Genomic DNA, 16,227 nt, shown 5'->3' with positions numbered 1-16,227 from the left:
TGCGGTCGGGGCGCCCCGAGGGCGGCGGAGCTCCGGGCTAAGCGTTTCCTGGTGCTCACGGACGAGCCTCCGAGCCGTGTCTGCATCGTCGTAGCGCTGGGCGATTTAGGTCAGTGGGAAGTAGTGTTTATTAAGCGTTGACGTGCACTTCTGTTAAAGTTTTATTTACCTTTTTACCCCGCCCGGTGCAATCGCAATTCGCTTGCTAATAGTAAATCTCGGAAGGTAAATGCTATCGCTTTTCGAACTTTAGAGAATGGTATTTTTAGGCGAGGTTCCTCTTTGATAGCCTACTTGAGTGCGCCAGCTCGGTGTGCTTCCCGGGCATCCTTAAGGAAATTGTATGCAGCCGTGTGATTTTTATTAGCCATAAAACGTTTCTTGCTGTCCATAGGACCGAAGAAGAAAACACTCTGGAAGGGACTGGCTTGCTTGGAGGGACCTGGGAAAATGTACAATAGTTAAAAAGCAAACGATTTCAAGGTGAGTATGTCAGATCAGCCTCCCTGATTGAACGAGGTAGGTATTCATACCGTATTGTGAATGATTTTGTTACGTAATGAAATCACTAATGCAACGGATCAACATTGATTAAAAACTTTAAAACCTGGGCCTGGGATTTAGCTCGGTGGTTCTGCCGCCTGCCTTGAAAGTGCAAGGTCCCGAATTTGATCCCCAAAACAAAAACCACAACAACAAAACAATTTAAGAACCTGTAGGAGACAGTGGGTTTGATTACAGAGCTTGAGAAGAATTAATACTATTGGCATACTATGGAGATTTCAGTCGCTCATTTTAGGAAATGGATTTTTGGTCGCGCGCGCGCGCGGGGGCGGGGGGGGGGCTGAATCTAGAGTTGCCGGCTACTCTGGCAGTCTGCCAGCCCTGTTAATAGCTCAGGAAGTTAGCACTCAGGGAGGTGGCTAAGAGGGCCAAAGCTGTGGGTGTTTTCTGCATATTCACTCTTATTTGAGTGTTAAGTATTTGTGGCACCTGGGGCTGCCTGGGAATGTGGGGGAGGAGCGCCAGCCTTGGAGAGCCATTCCTGTACAGGGAAAGCGACTGTCCACAGGGGATTGCCTCCCGTGACCACAGAACTTGCCTTAGAAGCTGCTGCATGGTGAAGACCTATGTCCTACAAATCACTTTACATCTTGGCTCTATCACTCACTGTGCAAACCCGGGAGAATTAACTGCTCCTTCGCTTTCATCGTCTGAAACGGGGATAACAGAGTGCTCACCTTGTGAGATTGGTGCAGGAAAGTTAAAGGACTATTGTACATAGAACACACTTAGAAATGCCATCCAGGGCGGTGGCCCAGGTATAGTTCAACACTCTGGGAGGCTGAGGCACGAATGCAGGTTTGAGCCCAGCTGAGGCAGCTTGGTGACCTAGTCCGTGTCTCAAAAAAGATCCCTGGGGCCATCGATTTAGCTCAGTGGGGCCGTTCTCCTTGCAAGCGCAATGTCCAGAGTTTGATCCCCCGTACGGGGGGGGGGAGTGTTGGCTATAGCTTATTGTGAAGGCCTTGGGGATTGAGTCTCCCCAGTAGCACCATATAAAGACAGTTCCTAGCACGTGGTGAGTGTGAGCTAGAGGAAGTATGTTTTATGGCCTAAGACATTTTACACTGTTTTAGAGGATATTCCTTGTGCCCATTGGAGCTCTGAGTGATTTCTCCCATTTGTGAAGCCCATTACTGTTGGTGCTGCAGGACCTCTCTGGTCAGTACTCACACACGGCAGCTTCTCGAATTCCATGGCCTGGGAGCCACGCCCCAAGCATTGTTCTTCCCATACCTGTAAAAGGTACAGGAATCTTTCTTCGGATCTAGACAGTGAGCATTGCAGTATGCACTGCAGTGTTTAGGGAGTTAATCTAATCATGTTTAAGATATGTTTGTAAAGGTGAGTGATAAACCATAATCCCTCCTACTTGCAAGCTGAGGCAGGAGGATATTTGGGTTCCAGGCTACCCTGGGGGCTAGCCTGTAAATAGAGTGATTCCCTTCTTCAAAATAAAAAGCTCAGCAGCACACCACTTGCTTGTCTAGCACACCAGATAACCCTGGGTTCAATCCCCTGTGCTGCCAAAAAAAGAAAAAAGAAAAGGGTAAACTAAAGGAGCGTTGTTTTGTCTAAGTGGGCCTCCCAGCCTTTAGAAATTTGCTTCATTACTGGAAACAGACTTGGACAGAATCCAGTTTGAGATAAAGGACTAATGGTACACCAGCCCTGGCTATAGAAATGCAAGTTTACTTTGAAAGAAGTGATCTTGTGAACCTGAAATAGCTTCGGGGGTTTTGTTTGGAGGCAGCTATATAGTCTAATTTGCTGCTGTGAATGAACTTGTACATGAAAAGCAAAGTGGGCTGGGCATAGTGGCGCACACCTGTAATCCCAGCATTTGGGAGGCTGGGGCAGGAGGATCGCTGTGAGTTCAAGACCAGCCTGGGCTACATAGTGAGTTCCAGGTCAGTCTCAACTACACAGTGAGACCCTGTCTCAAAAAACCAAAAACAAATGGAAAGCAAAGTGGTCTCTAGCCTGAGGATGTTTTCTGCTCATACTTCTGACTATAGTTCTAAAGGTTTAATGACAATGACTTGAGATTCTCCTGAGATACATCACTTATAAGGCTAAATTTGTAGGTAAGCCTAGTGCTTATGAAGTGGTCATGTCAAAACTTAATTGCACAGTTCCATTTCTTTGTTTTGTTTTGGTTTTTCTGAGACAGGATCTTGCTATGCAATTCTCACTGATCTTGAACTCTGGAGACCAGGCTGGCCTTGAACTCTCAGCAGTCTGTCTTTCTCAGCCTTTCAAGTACTGAAATCCAGGCATGGGCCACTACCTCCCAACTGTTTGCCTTTTGTAAATAAAAACGAACCCACCTCTGAACAGATCCATTCATGAAGTATGGTGCTGGCAGTCTCTGGTTGCATCAGAACTGTGAGCAGCTGGACTACTGTCCCACTTCACGGAACTCTCAGGCAGTGCAGTTTCCTAGAAGTAGGGTATACATACACTTGGAAAGAACATCACCTAGATTACGTACTAAAATCTTAACTATGCTACAAAGAGTAATGAGCCAAAGAAGGCAATTATTGTAACAATACCAGCTTGGAATACACCCATGTGGTGAGGGATTTGCCTAATGTATTCTAGAAGACCTGTGTTCTTGGGGAACGTGAATGTATGTCATATACAAGGAAGCCAGGAGTAACTCCTGCCCCAAGTCCATACCACGTGACATAGCTTCTTATTTCCAGGGGAAGCGTGACTATGACCAGGTCTGCTGAGGCCAGATGGAGACCAGGTTTTAAAATAGCAGGATTGGGCAAAAGATAGATTTCTTTGTTTTTTGTTTTGTTTTTCGAGACAGGGTCTCACTATGTAGTTGAGACTGACCTGGAACTCACTATGTAGTGTAGCCCAGCCTGGTCTCGAACTCACAGAAATCCTCCTTCCTCAGCCTCCAGTGCTGGGATTACAGACATGCGCAACGACACCCAGCTAGATTTCTTTGTTTTCTTTTATTTTGGTACTGGGGGTCGAACTCCGGGACCTTGCGCTTGCGAGGCAGGCAGCCAACCACTGAGCTAAATCCCTGGCCTTTCCCTTGGATTTCTATTTAATGGTACTGACTACAAATGTGTGAAGTCATGTTGACCATTTCATGGTTAAGGAACAAACACAGTGCATATTGCAAGAGTGAACATGTCTTGCTTACTGTACATATGTGGACCATGTGTGCTTTGAAGTCCGTATACTTCTCATTTAGATAGATCTTAGGCTCACAGCACATTTACTCCCTAAATTGACATGTATCTTCAATCCCAAATGCGTAGACTATTAAATGCACACTAATAGGGGCCGGGCATTTAGCTCAGTGGTACTGCCTGCCTTGCAAGCTCAAGGTCTTGAGTTCAATCCCCTGTACCCCCCCAAACTATATTATATATACATTTAGGTATACATATGTATATATGTTGACCTAACACAAAAGCGGTTCATTGAATCAGAATGTAAATTTATACCTGGATAAAAGGACTTCACAAAGCTAACTAAAATACCATTAAGGAACTGTTCCTTAAGTCAACAGTCTAACACTGAAACACAAATAATCCTGATAAAACACAATAGGCTGGGTGTGGTACTTCATGTACTGAGGAAGCTGAGGCAGGAGGTTTGCTGTGAATTTCAGGCCAGCCTCAGCTACATAGTGAGACCCTGTTTTTTTGGTGTTTTGTTTTGTTTTGTTTTGTTTTGTTTTGCGACAGGGTCTCACTATATAGTTGAGACTGACCTGGAACTCACTGTGTAGCCCAGGCTGGTCTTGAATTCACAGCGATCCTCCTGCCTCAGCCTCTGAGTGCTGGGATTGTAGGTGTGTGCCTCCACGCCCAGACATACATATTTTTTAAAACAGGTTCAGCCCAGCGTGGTGGCGCACACCTGTAATCCCAGCACTCAGAGGCTGAGGCAGGAGGATCGCTGTGAGTTCGAGACCAGCCTGGGCTACACAGTGAGTTCCAGGTCATTCTCAACTAAAATATGTACAATGCTTGTTCTTTTAAGTTAGTTTTGGAAATGTAATTATGAGCTGCCCCATGTTTTAAGAAAATAATACTTTAGAGAGATTTTTCTTTCATATCAATGTGATATATTTTCACTCATTTATTTTCTGGTACTGGGAATCAAACTCTGGAACTTGCAAGTGCAAGGTGTGCATGGTGCCACTGAGCAAAATCCCTGACCCTGAAGAGCCCTTTTAATTTTGAACAGTTCAGTCCCACAGCCAAGAATTTTAACAGTTGTGTTTTAGAATCCCTTTTCAACCTGTTCAGATACTTTACTGGTTCTAAAAATTAATTAATGTATTTACTTTTTGGTTTGTGGCTCAGGCTGGCTTTGAACTCCCAGTGTAGCCGGGGCTTTTCTCGAATTTATGATGATGCCCCTGCTGGGATTATAGGTGTGGACCACCACGTCCAGCCAATGTAGTCATTTAGTACACAGGAAAAAAATGTTGGTTATCCCTAGTCCTTTTTCATCCAAGATACTGATCTCGATGAAAATGGAGGAAAGGGTAGAGTTTGGCATTTCCAGCCCCACAGGCCCTGTCTATAGCTGGAAGAATCAAAGGTGTTCCCCTGGGGACTCCCTTTCGTGGCATGTAGGACTCTATGTGAGCACTGTAATGCTAAGTACCTCCAGTGACGACCCGAGAAGAGAGCAGTTTTAAGCTGTCTACATAGATTAGGATTTAGGGGAATACATTCCGTAGACCAAGATGTGTTGTCTTTGTATGTCCTTTAACCTATGGATACCTGAGTTTATTCTGATGAACTGATTATGCAAATGATTTATTGACCAGTATTTCTCACATGTAGATGTATTTTATCAATTTTCAAAACTATAAGAGGTATTTGACCAGCATAGTGAACCTGTTAGCCCTGCTAATCGTGTTTCCATGGCTTTACTCCTTTTTATTTTTAGTACTGGGGATCGAACTCAGGACCTGGCACTTGCGAGGCAGGCACAGCGCCACTGAGCTAAATACCCAGCCCTCCATGGCTCTATCTATCTATCTATCATCTATCTATCCGCCTATTTATTTAGTACCGGGATTGAATTTGGGACCTTACACTTGCGAAGCAGGCAGGAGAACCACTTATCTAAATCCCCGGCCCCATGGCTTTATTTCTTAAGTCACCTGAGCCACATCTCCATCCTCTTTCTCCTGTTGGATGAGGTGGAGCAGATTAGGTGCTCCTGTGTGCTAAATATTTGCAGCAGGAGGAAGACGGGGATGAAGGAAGAGGAAGGGCAATGAAATGGAGCAGAGGAACGCATTTGAGGTGAAGACTCACGAGCTGGTCCCTGGGAACTCTGCAGGACAGGCTGCTGGTGAAGCTGGAGGGTGGGGACTGTTATCAGGGTCCTGGGAGGGAGCTGTTGACAATAACAGTGAAAGCCAGAGCCAGAGGGGAAAGTACAGTCTTCCTCAAAGAAGTCGGCCTCTAGAGATCATTGTAGTGCCAGTTTGTGGATGAGTTTAAGAAATCAGAGTGCAGTGGAGTGAGAACGGGACCGGCTTAAATCAAGCTGTCCTCAAATGCTTATCTCTTGGTATCCATGGATTGCTTCCATGTAGGAAATAATTCCGTGAGGCAGACGCACTCTCCCTCTTGCATGGCCTTCAGTCAGATCCCGGGCAGATCCTTAGGATGATGAAAAATGGTGCCAATGGCCCGTGCAGTGTGCGTTACTAACGCTCCCATCTTGAGAATGAGGAAAGCAAAGTGAGAGTGAGGACTCCCAGCCCTCCCGTTCCTCCCAGATGGACCACTTTTGACATCCAGCACGCTCAGACCCACCAGCGTGCTGGAGCTCATGCGGAAGCCCGAATCCCAGAGCCAGCGTGGTGCTGTGGGGAAGGAGAAGCAGGGTCTGGCTTCGGGAACTGAACTGGGCTTGGGAGGGCCCCGCCCCACTGGCCTATGCCCCGGTCCCCGGCTCAGCCCACACCTTCCCACCTCGGTGGGGTCAGATGGGTCCTGTTGGTGCCTCCTGGACGTGGGAGGAGAGGTCCATGTCCATAAATAGGGTACAATGCAGTAAGAATGGGGAGAGGTAAAAAGCATCCAAAACTCCATTTAGGATGCGTCACCTGCCTGACATTTCCTGAGAGGGAATCCAGGGCCTCTGGGCCACTTGTTTACTCTGAGCCTGAGCGAAGACAAGCTGCTGGAAGAGGCAGACACAGATAACAAGAACATGCTTTATTAAGAACTAATCTTCCTCAAATTTTTCATGATGGGGTAGCACATAGCGTGAAAATGTGGGCATACGGGGTCCTAACTGCCCAGGGGGTCCGTCAGGCTGGACCTTTTTGCCTCTAAGGCATCGACGTCTGTGTGGAGCCTGCTGAGGGCAGCTCCTGGTGGCCTGCTCAGAGCCCTGTCTCCTGCGTCCCATGGAAAGGACGCTGTGGTTCAGCCAGTGGAAGGCCCGCCCCTTGAGCCGACTGGCGGTGCTCAGTAGTCTGGCGCCGTGGTCCCCCAGGTGTGGGGAGGAGGTGGAGGGCTCTGTGGTGCCTGAGTTGCGGCTGCTGCTCGCCTTACCTGCCCTCTGCCGAGAAGAGGAGAATGAGTTAGAGATAGGTAATGCCCACAGCTCAGATGTAGTGGATGCGTGCTCCTTCATGGGTTCACATCCTTTACCAGAGGAGGCAACTTCAGTGCAGTCACAATAATCAGAAGGACAGAATACACACGCACATGCACACACACACTCACACTGGCGTCACAATCAGCGCTTCCCTTCGTTTCTGCCCTCCTCGCCCCTGTGCCCCTGGGTGTTTCCCTGCCTCTCCTCCCCAAGTCCTTTCCTTGCTGTCTTCCTCGGCCTCCTGCTGGTCTTGACACAGTAGCTCCCTCCCGCCCAGATCGGTGCTGTTCACCTGCTCCCCGTCGGGCCTGGCCCTTGCTGTCTGGGAGGCAGCTCGGCTCACCTCAGCACGTTCCTGTCCCTTCGGTGTCGCAGGCAGCTCTGGGAATGGGCCGACATCTGTGTTTCCTGATGGTTTGCACATGGGCGAGTCAGGATGCACCTCGTGTTCCTGCTGAGTGAGCTGGGCAGGGAGACAGCTGCTCGGCCCGAGGCCTTCGACCATAGTAAGTTTGAGGACATCGCAGTCCTCATCTTTCTTCTTTCTCTGAATTTTTTGGTGATTTTTTATTGTCATCCTTTTGGATTTCTTCATCATGAGTGGTTGAGTCTTCCAAGCCATTTTTGTCAGCCCAGGCCACAGAGATACCTAGTTTGTAGATCTGCTGTGGGTTATCCCGAAGTAGCTGTTGTAGGTTGGGCCGTCTCTTTTTCCCTTCAGGCCCCCACCTGCCTTGGCCAGGATAGATGAGGTCGCCTGAAGAACGCTCAGGGGGTGTCATGTCTTCAAGAAGGATGATATCCTCGCAGGATGGGAGCTCTTCACAGGGGAGGCAATCCCCAGGGAGCTTCAGTGTGGATTTGTTTTCACAATTGAAGTCCTCTGCGTCAGAGGGGTCGCTGCTAGGGGATGTGGATGCCATGGGGTTGAAGAGCCAATGTAGAGTCTCTGTCAACGCCGGAAGCTTCCATGGGGGGAAAATGGGAGATATTGGGGAGAAAATTCACTACCAACTCCTGGAGCACACATGGGAGATCCAACTCCTAGAGCACAAACAGGAGATTTGCGGGAGTCTTGAGCACTCAAGTGTCAGTGGCTCATGGTGAGCTAGGTCATAATCCGTTTTCTGTGACTGCTGGTTACCGTGGCAATATCCAAACCAGTATGGTCAGACAGTAGGAATAGAGAGAAAGGGGACAGGAAGCCATAGGATCTATCCCCTTCCTTCTGAAATAACGTGACCACACACCATGCAGGCTGAAGGACCCCTCTTGAGGCCAGAAGGACCAATGCCACAGGGTGGGGGTTACTGTCCTCTTGTCTTAGGGCATCTGAGATCCTTCCTGTCCTCAGGGAACTGAGACCTTTTTGGGGAAGAGCTGCATAAATAGCCTAAGACAGTCAAAGACTGGCTGATAAGTACAACAGAAGAGTTTAAAACTTGGTCCTGAGAGGATTGTGGCCCAGAATTTCAGCTCATTCTTTGGCTGCTCAAGGTCCTAGGTTTGATTCCCCCCACTGGAATTTTTATAAAAAAGAATCGATCTTTCCCCACTGGGAAATTTCATTTCTCCTTGGCCAAGCTACAGTCCTTTCAGTTCTGATTTCCTCCCCCATCCAGCGGGCTGACCTGGCATCTCCAGATGCGTGGCCCGTGTCCTTCAAGTAGCCCAGAGTTTAGCTCTACACTGGTAACTTGCAGTGGGTTTTGTGCTCACAGCAGAGTTCCTCACAAGAAGGTGGGTTTTAAGTACAGCTCCAGCTAATTCATATAGTCCTTTCACTCATTCATATGCACTGTATCATCCGTTTTTGTAGTGTGTTCGTAGTTGCACAATCATCACCAATATTAAGAACACTTTTCCCAATCCTGAAGAGAATCTCCGTACTTTGTAGTAATAACCCCGCTTTCTCAACCCACCTATTCTTAGGCAGCTGTTAATGTATCTAGTTTCTACCTCTGGAGCTTGGCATGTAATTGAGCATAATTGGTGTTATGACTGTTGACCTGGTATTATGCTTTTTAGGCTTGTTTACTTGAAAGCCTGTATATACTGAGTTTTTCATTGCCAAGTTATATTCTACTGCATGGATAAGCCATGTTTTGTGTTTGCTTTCATGAGGTGCTTGGGTTGTTGTGAACGTTTTGGTCATTATGAGTGATGCTGTTGTCAGTTAAGAGGCTTCTGAATTTGTACTTCTCTTAGATAGAAATGTACAAGCTAATTTCATCGTAATGGTTAAGTGTAGTTAACCTTTGATCTAGCTACCAGATTGTAAACCTAAAGAGGATGTGCAGTTTTGTATAGCAGTATCTGAGTGTTTAGTTCATTTATACCTGTCCTCACAGGTGTGATTATGCCCATTGTCCAGAGCCTGGAGTGATGTGTCATTTTGGTCGTGCTTTTCAGCTTCTTGTGGTTTACTTTTATTGTGATGTTCAATATCTTTTAGAGTGCTTATTGGCCATTCGTGCTGATAAGGCAGGTTTCCCTTATGAGCAGTTTCCCTTTCCTGTGGTTGTCCCTGGCAACTCTGTTCCTATAGTATAGATAATGACCTCACTGTATCCTGTTTTCACAAAAGTCTGTTTCCCCTTCCTCAACTGAAACCACTAGATGTGCTGCACTGCAAACTCAGCATGTAACATTAACCATCTTTGTTCTGCTTTTGTAGCCTTGCTTCCGCATACAGCACTATAAAGGAACCATATATCTCCCATTCGGGGCTCAGAGTTTGAAGTACCTAACACTTCTGGGCCAGCCGGTGTAATAAAGCTTGGTTTCCCTCCCCTTCTCTGAGTGCCACTCAGTTTCTTCACCTCCAGTAAACCATACAACTGCTGTAGCAGTGTCTCTAGAGAAGCTCTGTGGTCTTCATCGACGCCTCTAGCTTTCTATTTCAGTCATCTTAGTAGGGTTCTGTTGAATGTTTGATTGTTTTGTTCATGTTCTTGTTCCTCATGGATGACTGTGACTGTAAGGGTTTATGGCCAGGTTCCACTCTATTGTGGATCAGGGCCTGTTGTATGTCATATAGCCCTTGTCTTACTGACTGCAGATTGGTTGTAAGTTCTGAATTCAGGAAGTATGAATCCCCTAACTTTGTAAAACATTGTTCTGGCTCCTCAACCACTTCATTTTCATAGGAAGTTTTGATGTTGAGCTGGGGATTTAGCTCAACAGCGGCAGGCCTGCCTGGCAAGTGCAAAGTCCTGAGTTTGATTCCCGGTACCAGAAAAACAGCATCACAGTGTCTGCAGGGGTTCTTGGGGATTTTTAGTCCATGCTGCATTGAATGTAGGTCATGGGAAGGGGTTGGCACCTTAGTACTGTCTTCCTTGCCACGACATGAGATTGTTTCCCATTTAAGAAGGTCTTTGATTTCTTTTACCAATGTTCTGTGATATCTAGAGTATAGATTTCTTTAGCAGGGTCTCTTTTTTGGATTTTTTCAGTAACCCAGAGACTCCTTGCTGCTCTACATCCCACCCACCTTTTTTTTTTTTTTAATTTGGAACAGCATCTTGCTAAGTTGTCCAGGCTGAGCTGGAACTTGATGTTTTCCTGCTTCAGTCTCAGCATGCTGGGGTTACAGGTGTGCACCACCACAGCTGGCTGACATTACTTTTGTTAAATTTATTGCAAAGTTTTACTTTTCCTGCTACTATAAGTGGAATTGTTTGCTTGATAGCTATTGAGAAGTGCAATCAGCTTCATATGTTTATGTTGTATTTTGTAAACTAATCAAATTAGTTTATTAGATTTTTGGTGGACTTGATATGATTGTGTACATACAAGAACATATTAGCTGCAAGTAGAGTTCATTTTACTTGTTTCTAATCTGAATCTTTTCTTTCTGTGCATGTAACTGTAACTGGTATAAAGGGGAGTAAAACATTCACTACAAGTGGCAAGAAGTGATGTGTGTGATGGTGCCTTTTGGGAGTTCTGGCCACTGATTCCCATTATTTGGGAGGCTGAGGCAGGAGGACTGCCAGTTCATGCCCACTTGTGAAATTTGTTTTATTTTATTTTTTTTGTTTTCTAGTACTGGGGAGTGAACTTAAGACCTTGCACTTGCAAGGCAGGTGCGATGCCACTGGGCTAAATCCCTGGCCCTCCACTTGGGAAATTTAGCAACTTTGCAAGACTGCATCTCAATTTTTATTTATTTAGTTTTGGTACCAGGGATCGAACTGAGGACCTTAAGCTTGCGAGGCACGCATGGTGCCACTGAGCTAAATCTCTGGCCCTGTACCTCAAAATTTAAAACAAGCGAGGGGCAGCTGGGACGTAGTTTGTTGTGAAGATTCTGTGTTCATACCAGGTATTAGCCCAAAAGAAAAAGGGGGGTTGGTGGTAGTGATAGACATTTGAGCAGATGTGGTGGCTCTTCCCTGTAAACTAGGCTGGCTGGGGCAACAGAATGGCTGTGAGTTCAAGGTTAGTATGGTCGAAATAGCTGGATTCTGTCTCCAGAAAGGGCACAGGGGTGGAGATTAGGTCTCATTCCTGTTCCTGGCATGACCGCTCACCGGGAGAGGCTGTCCTCCCAGCTGTAGGTGTGATGTGTTGAGAATTGAGTCTGGCTACCTTTCTATCAACTGGAGTTATCTCTGTGTTCCCATTCTGAACAGGTGCTGGATCCTGTTAGGCTTTTACTACAGTTATTGAGGAAAATTGTGTTTTGTTTTTTTCTTTCCCTTTTATCCTATTGATACTATAAAATTTTTGGATTTTGAGCCAACTTTGCAGTGTTTGACTTCTGATTTTGGTACAAAGGTAATGTCAGTTTTGGATGCAGTTGGGCACTGTGCCATCTTTTATGTTTGGTAATGGCGAGTGTACAGTTTTATCTTACTTTAGTTTTTATTTATTAATTTTGGTTTGTTTTTTTGAGAAAGGTTCTTGGTTTGTAGTTAGTGCTGGCCTCAGACTTGCAGCGATCCTCCTGACTCAGTCTCCTAAGTGCTCTGATTACAGGCGTGCACTGTCTCTATCCCAATTTTCTCTCTGTGTGTGTGTGTGTGTGTGTGTGTGTTTTAATCATGAATGGTTGTTGGACTTATGCCTATTGAGATGATAGTGTGGTGCCCCTGCCTACCTGGCAAGCACATGGTCCCAAGTTTGATCCCTGGTATCCAAAAAAAAAAGATTGTGTGATTTTTAAAAAATAAGTCTGGCTCTGTTAATATAGTATTACATTTATTTATTTATTTGGTTTCTTGAGACGGGGTCTCACTATGTAGTTCAGACTGCTCTGGAACTCACTGTGTAGCCCAGGATGCTCTCGAACTCACAGTGATCCTCCTGCCTCAGCCTCCCGAGCGCTGGGATTACAGGTGTGGTACATTTATTTTTTGTTTTTGGTACTGGGGATTGAACTTGGATCCTTGCACTTGTGAGGCAGGCGCCTGAACCACTGAGCTAAATCCCCAGCCCAATATTATATTTATTGATTTGCATATGTTGAGCCGATCCTGCATCCCTGGGATGAATCTTAGTTGGTCATGATGTATAATCTTCTTGATGATTTACTGCATTCTGTTTGCCAGTATTTTATTGAAGATTGTTGCATCTATATGTTCAGTAGGGAGATTGTTCTGTAGTTTTCCTTTTTGGTTGGACTCTGCTCTGGTTTGGTGTCAGAGTAAAGTTTGCTTGCAGGAATGACTTGGGAGTATGGTTTCCCTTTGAATTTCAATGAGAGGGCCATTCGAGGGAGGAATGTATGTATCTCAGCTGTGCTGCCTACCTGGCAAACACAAGGTCCTGCGTTCAATTCCCAGTACCTGGGGAAAAAAGTTTCAGTTTCATTTAAGAGTTTGAAAAGTATTGGCATTAGGTCTTCCCTAAATTTCTCATAGAATTCAGCCATGAATTAATTCTTCAGATTCTGGCCTCTGTCATTTTTTTTTTTTGTATCAGGGATCAAACTCAGGACGTCCGTGCTGGGGAGGCAGGGGTGAAGAAACCACTGAGCTAAGTCCCTGGCTATATTGTTGGTAGGTTTTTAATTACATCTTCAATTTCATTCACTGATGTGGGTTTATTTAGACTCTATATGTTCATGTTTTTCTTTGGTAATTCATATGTATCTAGGAATCTATCTGTCCATTTCTTCTGTTTTCTCCATCTTACTAGAATACAGGTTCTTGAAGTAAGTTTTGGTGATTTTCTGGATTTCTGCGGGATCTGTTGTAATTTCACCCTTTTCATTCCTAATTGCATGGATTTGAATCTTTCCTTTTTTTGATAAGGTTGGCTAAGGGTTTATCAATTTTGTTTAATGTTTATTTTTTGAGACTGGTTCTCACTATGTAGTTGAAGTTGGCCTTGCACTTGCAGGGGTCATCTTACCTCAACTTCTCAAGTACTGGGGTTATAGGTGTGGGCGAGCACACACAGCCCTGTTTGATTCTTCGAAGAACCAACTCGGGTCCTTGTACTTGCAAGGCAGGCAGCAGAACCACTGAGCTAAATCTCCAGCCCTTTGCTCTTCTGTTCTGACCTTTAGAGAGTTTAGGGCTTGACTTGGTCTTCTTTTTCTAGAATCTTGAGGTTCAGTGTTAGCTTGTTTTTTCTCTACCCCCATTTTTGAGACAAGGACTTGCTGTGTGGCCCAGGCTAACCTCCAATTTGGTATCCTCTTGCCTCAGCCACCTGAGTGCTAGGATTCCAGGCCTGGGCCGCTGAACCTAGCTCTGAATGTCTTTTCCATACCACAGCTGTGACTCTAGCAGATAGCCACGTTCATCCTATAGTTACTCACACTGAGAGGAAGGTAGGTAGATTCTACTCTGTAGGACCACAGCAGATTCAGCCATCCAAGCTACACCTGGGCTTGCCAGTGTAGACCCTGAGTTTGGACTACAGCTACTCAGATAAATGACAGGTGAGTTCTCTTCAGAGAGGGTTCGGCCTCCTTTGCAGGAACTGTTTTCCACTCAGGTGTTGTCTACCTCAAAAGATACATAAAATTAGCTTGTTCTTGGTATAACAAATGACTTCTACCACAGTTTTACTTTTGTTTTTGTTTTTGTTTTGTTTTGGTATGGGGATCAAACTCAGGTCCTTGCACTTGTGAGGCAGGCAGCAAAACCACTGAGCTAAATTCCTGGGCCTTCTACCACGGGTTTTTTTTGTGTGTGTGTGTTGTTGTTGTTGTTTGTTTGTTTTGTTTTTGTTCTAGGGTTTAGAACTCAGGCCCTTGTGCTTGTGAGGCAGGTGCCAGAACCACTGAGCTAAATCCCCGGCCCCTACCACTTTTTTGTATCCTATCAGAATATTTAGAATTTTATTTATCATAATTATTAATGTTTCACTTTTTGTTACTTTATTGTTACTTTTTTTGGGGGGGAGTGCCAGGAATCAAACTCAAGACCTTGAGCTTTGGAGGCAGATGTGGTACCCTTGAGCTATATCCCCAGCCCTTGTTATTTTGTTTTGTTTAGGTGTTTTTGGAACCAGGGATTGAACTCAGGACCTTACTCTTGCGAAGCAGGCGGTGGCACCACTGAGCTAAATGCCTGGGCCTAGGGTTTCTCTTTTTGGATGGGGTCTCATTAAGTAGCCCAGGATGGCCTCAAACTTACAGCAGTCCTGCCCCAGCCTCCCAAGTGCTAGGGCAGTAGGCGTGGGCCCCCACGCTCAGCTCTGTGTCACTGTTAACATAATAGGGCTCTTTGGCTCCCAGTGAGGGTCACCACAGCTTTTCAGGTTTGTCTTAGTTACTGTTCCTATTGCTGAGAAACTACCGGACACCCAGAGTTAAAGGAGAGAAAAAGTTTATTTGGACTCATAGATTGCAGAGGTTTCAGTCCGCAGTCTGCTGGCTCCACGGCAAGGCGGCCCAGCAGAGCAGCAGCAACAAGCAACATGTGCCAAACAGGAGCGTCCTTTCCGCGCGTCCCTTGTATCCTGCCCAACCTTAAAGTAGGTAGCCCACACACCCAGGGTGGGGCGCCAGTAATCTTACCCAGAACTATGCCAAACCAACCGGTGGACTGATTGAGTAGTCGCACACCCTTAATCCCAGCATAGCACACTCTAGATCCAGCTACCCCTGGAATGCCCCCATGAGGCTTTGGTGGTTACCCGAGACATAGTGAGGTTAGCGCTATCTGTATTGCAAATGGTAAACCCTATCACCAGAGGGGTGGATTCGTGTAGCTAAGCTGTGTGCCGATCATTAGTTCGCCTGCTCTATCTGAGGGATGCAAAATTGTGGGTCACCCCTGAACACTAAATATGTGTGTATATACATCACGCAGCTTTAACCTGTTACAATTTTTGTAGACAGGATCTGGCTATGTAGATCAGGCTGGCCTGGAACTTCTGGTGATCCTCTTCCCTCAGCCTCCTTAGCACTGGGATTACAGGTGAGCCCTGCTATTCCAGGCTGTGCAGATTTTCCCTTTCAGATGAGGAAGATTTTACTCTGTGGCTATTGAGATTGCCAGTGTCACTGCTTTTGAGGCAGCATTGGCAGCATGGTCACCTGGAGGCAGTGACCAGTGGGTGGGCGGCACACACAGTGTAGTTGGTGTGTGAGGGACCCAAGGATGTTTCTTGTGCTGGGTGAGATGGTGAGGGATTATGCCCAGACTGTGTGCACTGCGGGATTCAGGAATGCTATCCTTGAGGAAATGCGCACTTAATATTTCCAGACTCTGAAAAGGAAAGCCATGAATAAGTGTGAAACTAGAAATCATCATAAGTGAAATGTGCCATGTAGTGAAGAGCAGACCCTGGAAGGATAGACCCTGTCCCACCTGTCCTCAGTCCTCAGCAGAGGCTGGGGGTGGGGATTAGGGAAAAAAGAAGTTAGATAAAAGAAAGCATCAGATCAGATAGGAAGAATCCTGTTTTTTTCACAGCAGTGCTTACAGAAGGATGACCTATTTCAAAGTAATGAAGACTAGGGAACCCCCCCCCAAATCAACAATGTTGGAAGAGATGATAAAAGTACTCATTACCCTAATTTGGTCATTATGCATTATATACCCGAAGGAAATTGTCACCCTGCTGTCCCCCCGTAAAGATGTA

General features: G+C 45.9%; 2 protein-coding genes across 2 annotated transcripts in view; one reads left to right on the top strand and one right to left on the bottom strand.

Annotated features, from left to right (window-relative positions):
• The first annotated feature begins 6 nt into the window (after positions 1 to 6).
• The window catches only part of Resf1 (retroelement silencing factor 1), a 30,107-nt gene continuing 13,886 nt past the window's right edge, over positions 7 to 16,227 (top strand). The window contains exons 1-2 of the mRNA XM_010628533.3: positions 7 to 109; positions 395 to 483. The gene's annotated coding sequence lies outside the window, so the exon portion shown is untranslated. The remainder of the gene's footprint in view (positions 110 to 394; positions 484 to 16,227) is intronic.
• Positions 6,791 to 7,922, bottom strand: LOC104865203. The gene is made up of 2 exons (XM_010628612.2): positions 7,520 to 7,922; positions 6,791 to 7,137 (listed from the first exon to the last, which is right to left on the bottom strand). Exons 1-2 carry the CDS (start codon positions 7,796 to 7,798, stop codon positions 6,799 to 6,801), a joined length of 618 nt encoding a protein of 205 aa, XP_010626914.1. The 5' UTR covers positions 7,799 to 7,922; the 3' UTR covers positions 6,791 to 6,798.

The sequence above is a fragment of the Fukomys damarensis genome, unplaced genomic scaffold (genome assembly GCF_012274545.1).
Source record: "Fukomys damarensis isolate Sample0158 unplaced genomic scaffold, DMR_v1.0_HiC HiC_scaffold_15, whole genome shotgun sequence".
NCBI lineage: Eukaryota > Metazoa > Chordata > Mammalia > Rodentia > Bathyergidae > Fukomys > Fukomys damarensis.
This window is presented reverse-complemented; position numbering and strand designations above follow the sequence as displayed.

What these genes read in the sequence shown, in the direction of transcription:
- LOC104865203 (XM_010628612.2), bottom strand. Translation starts at nt 7,798, where the DNA reads ATGGCTTGGAAGACTCAACCACTCATGATGAAGAAATCCAAAAGGATG. An exon ending in AGGGACAGGAACGTGCTGAG is followed by an intron (nt 7,138 to 7,519) that starts GTGAGCCGAGCT and finishes TCTTCTCGGCAG; the next exon opens with AGGGCAGGTAAGGCGAGCAG.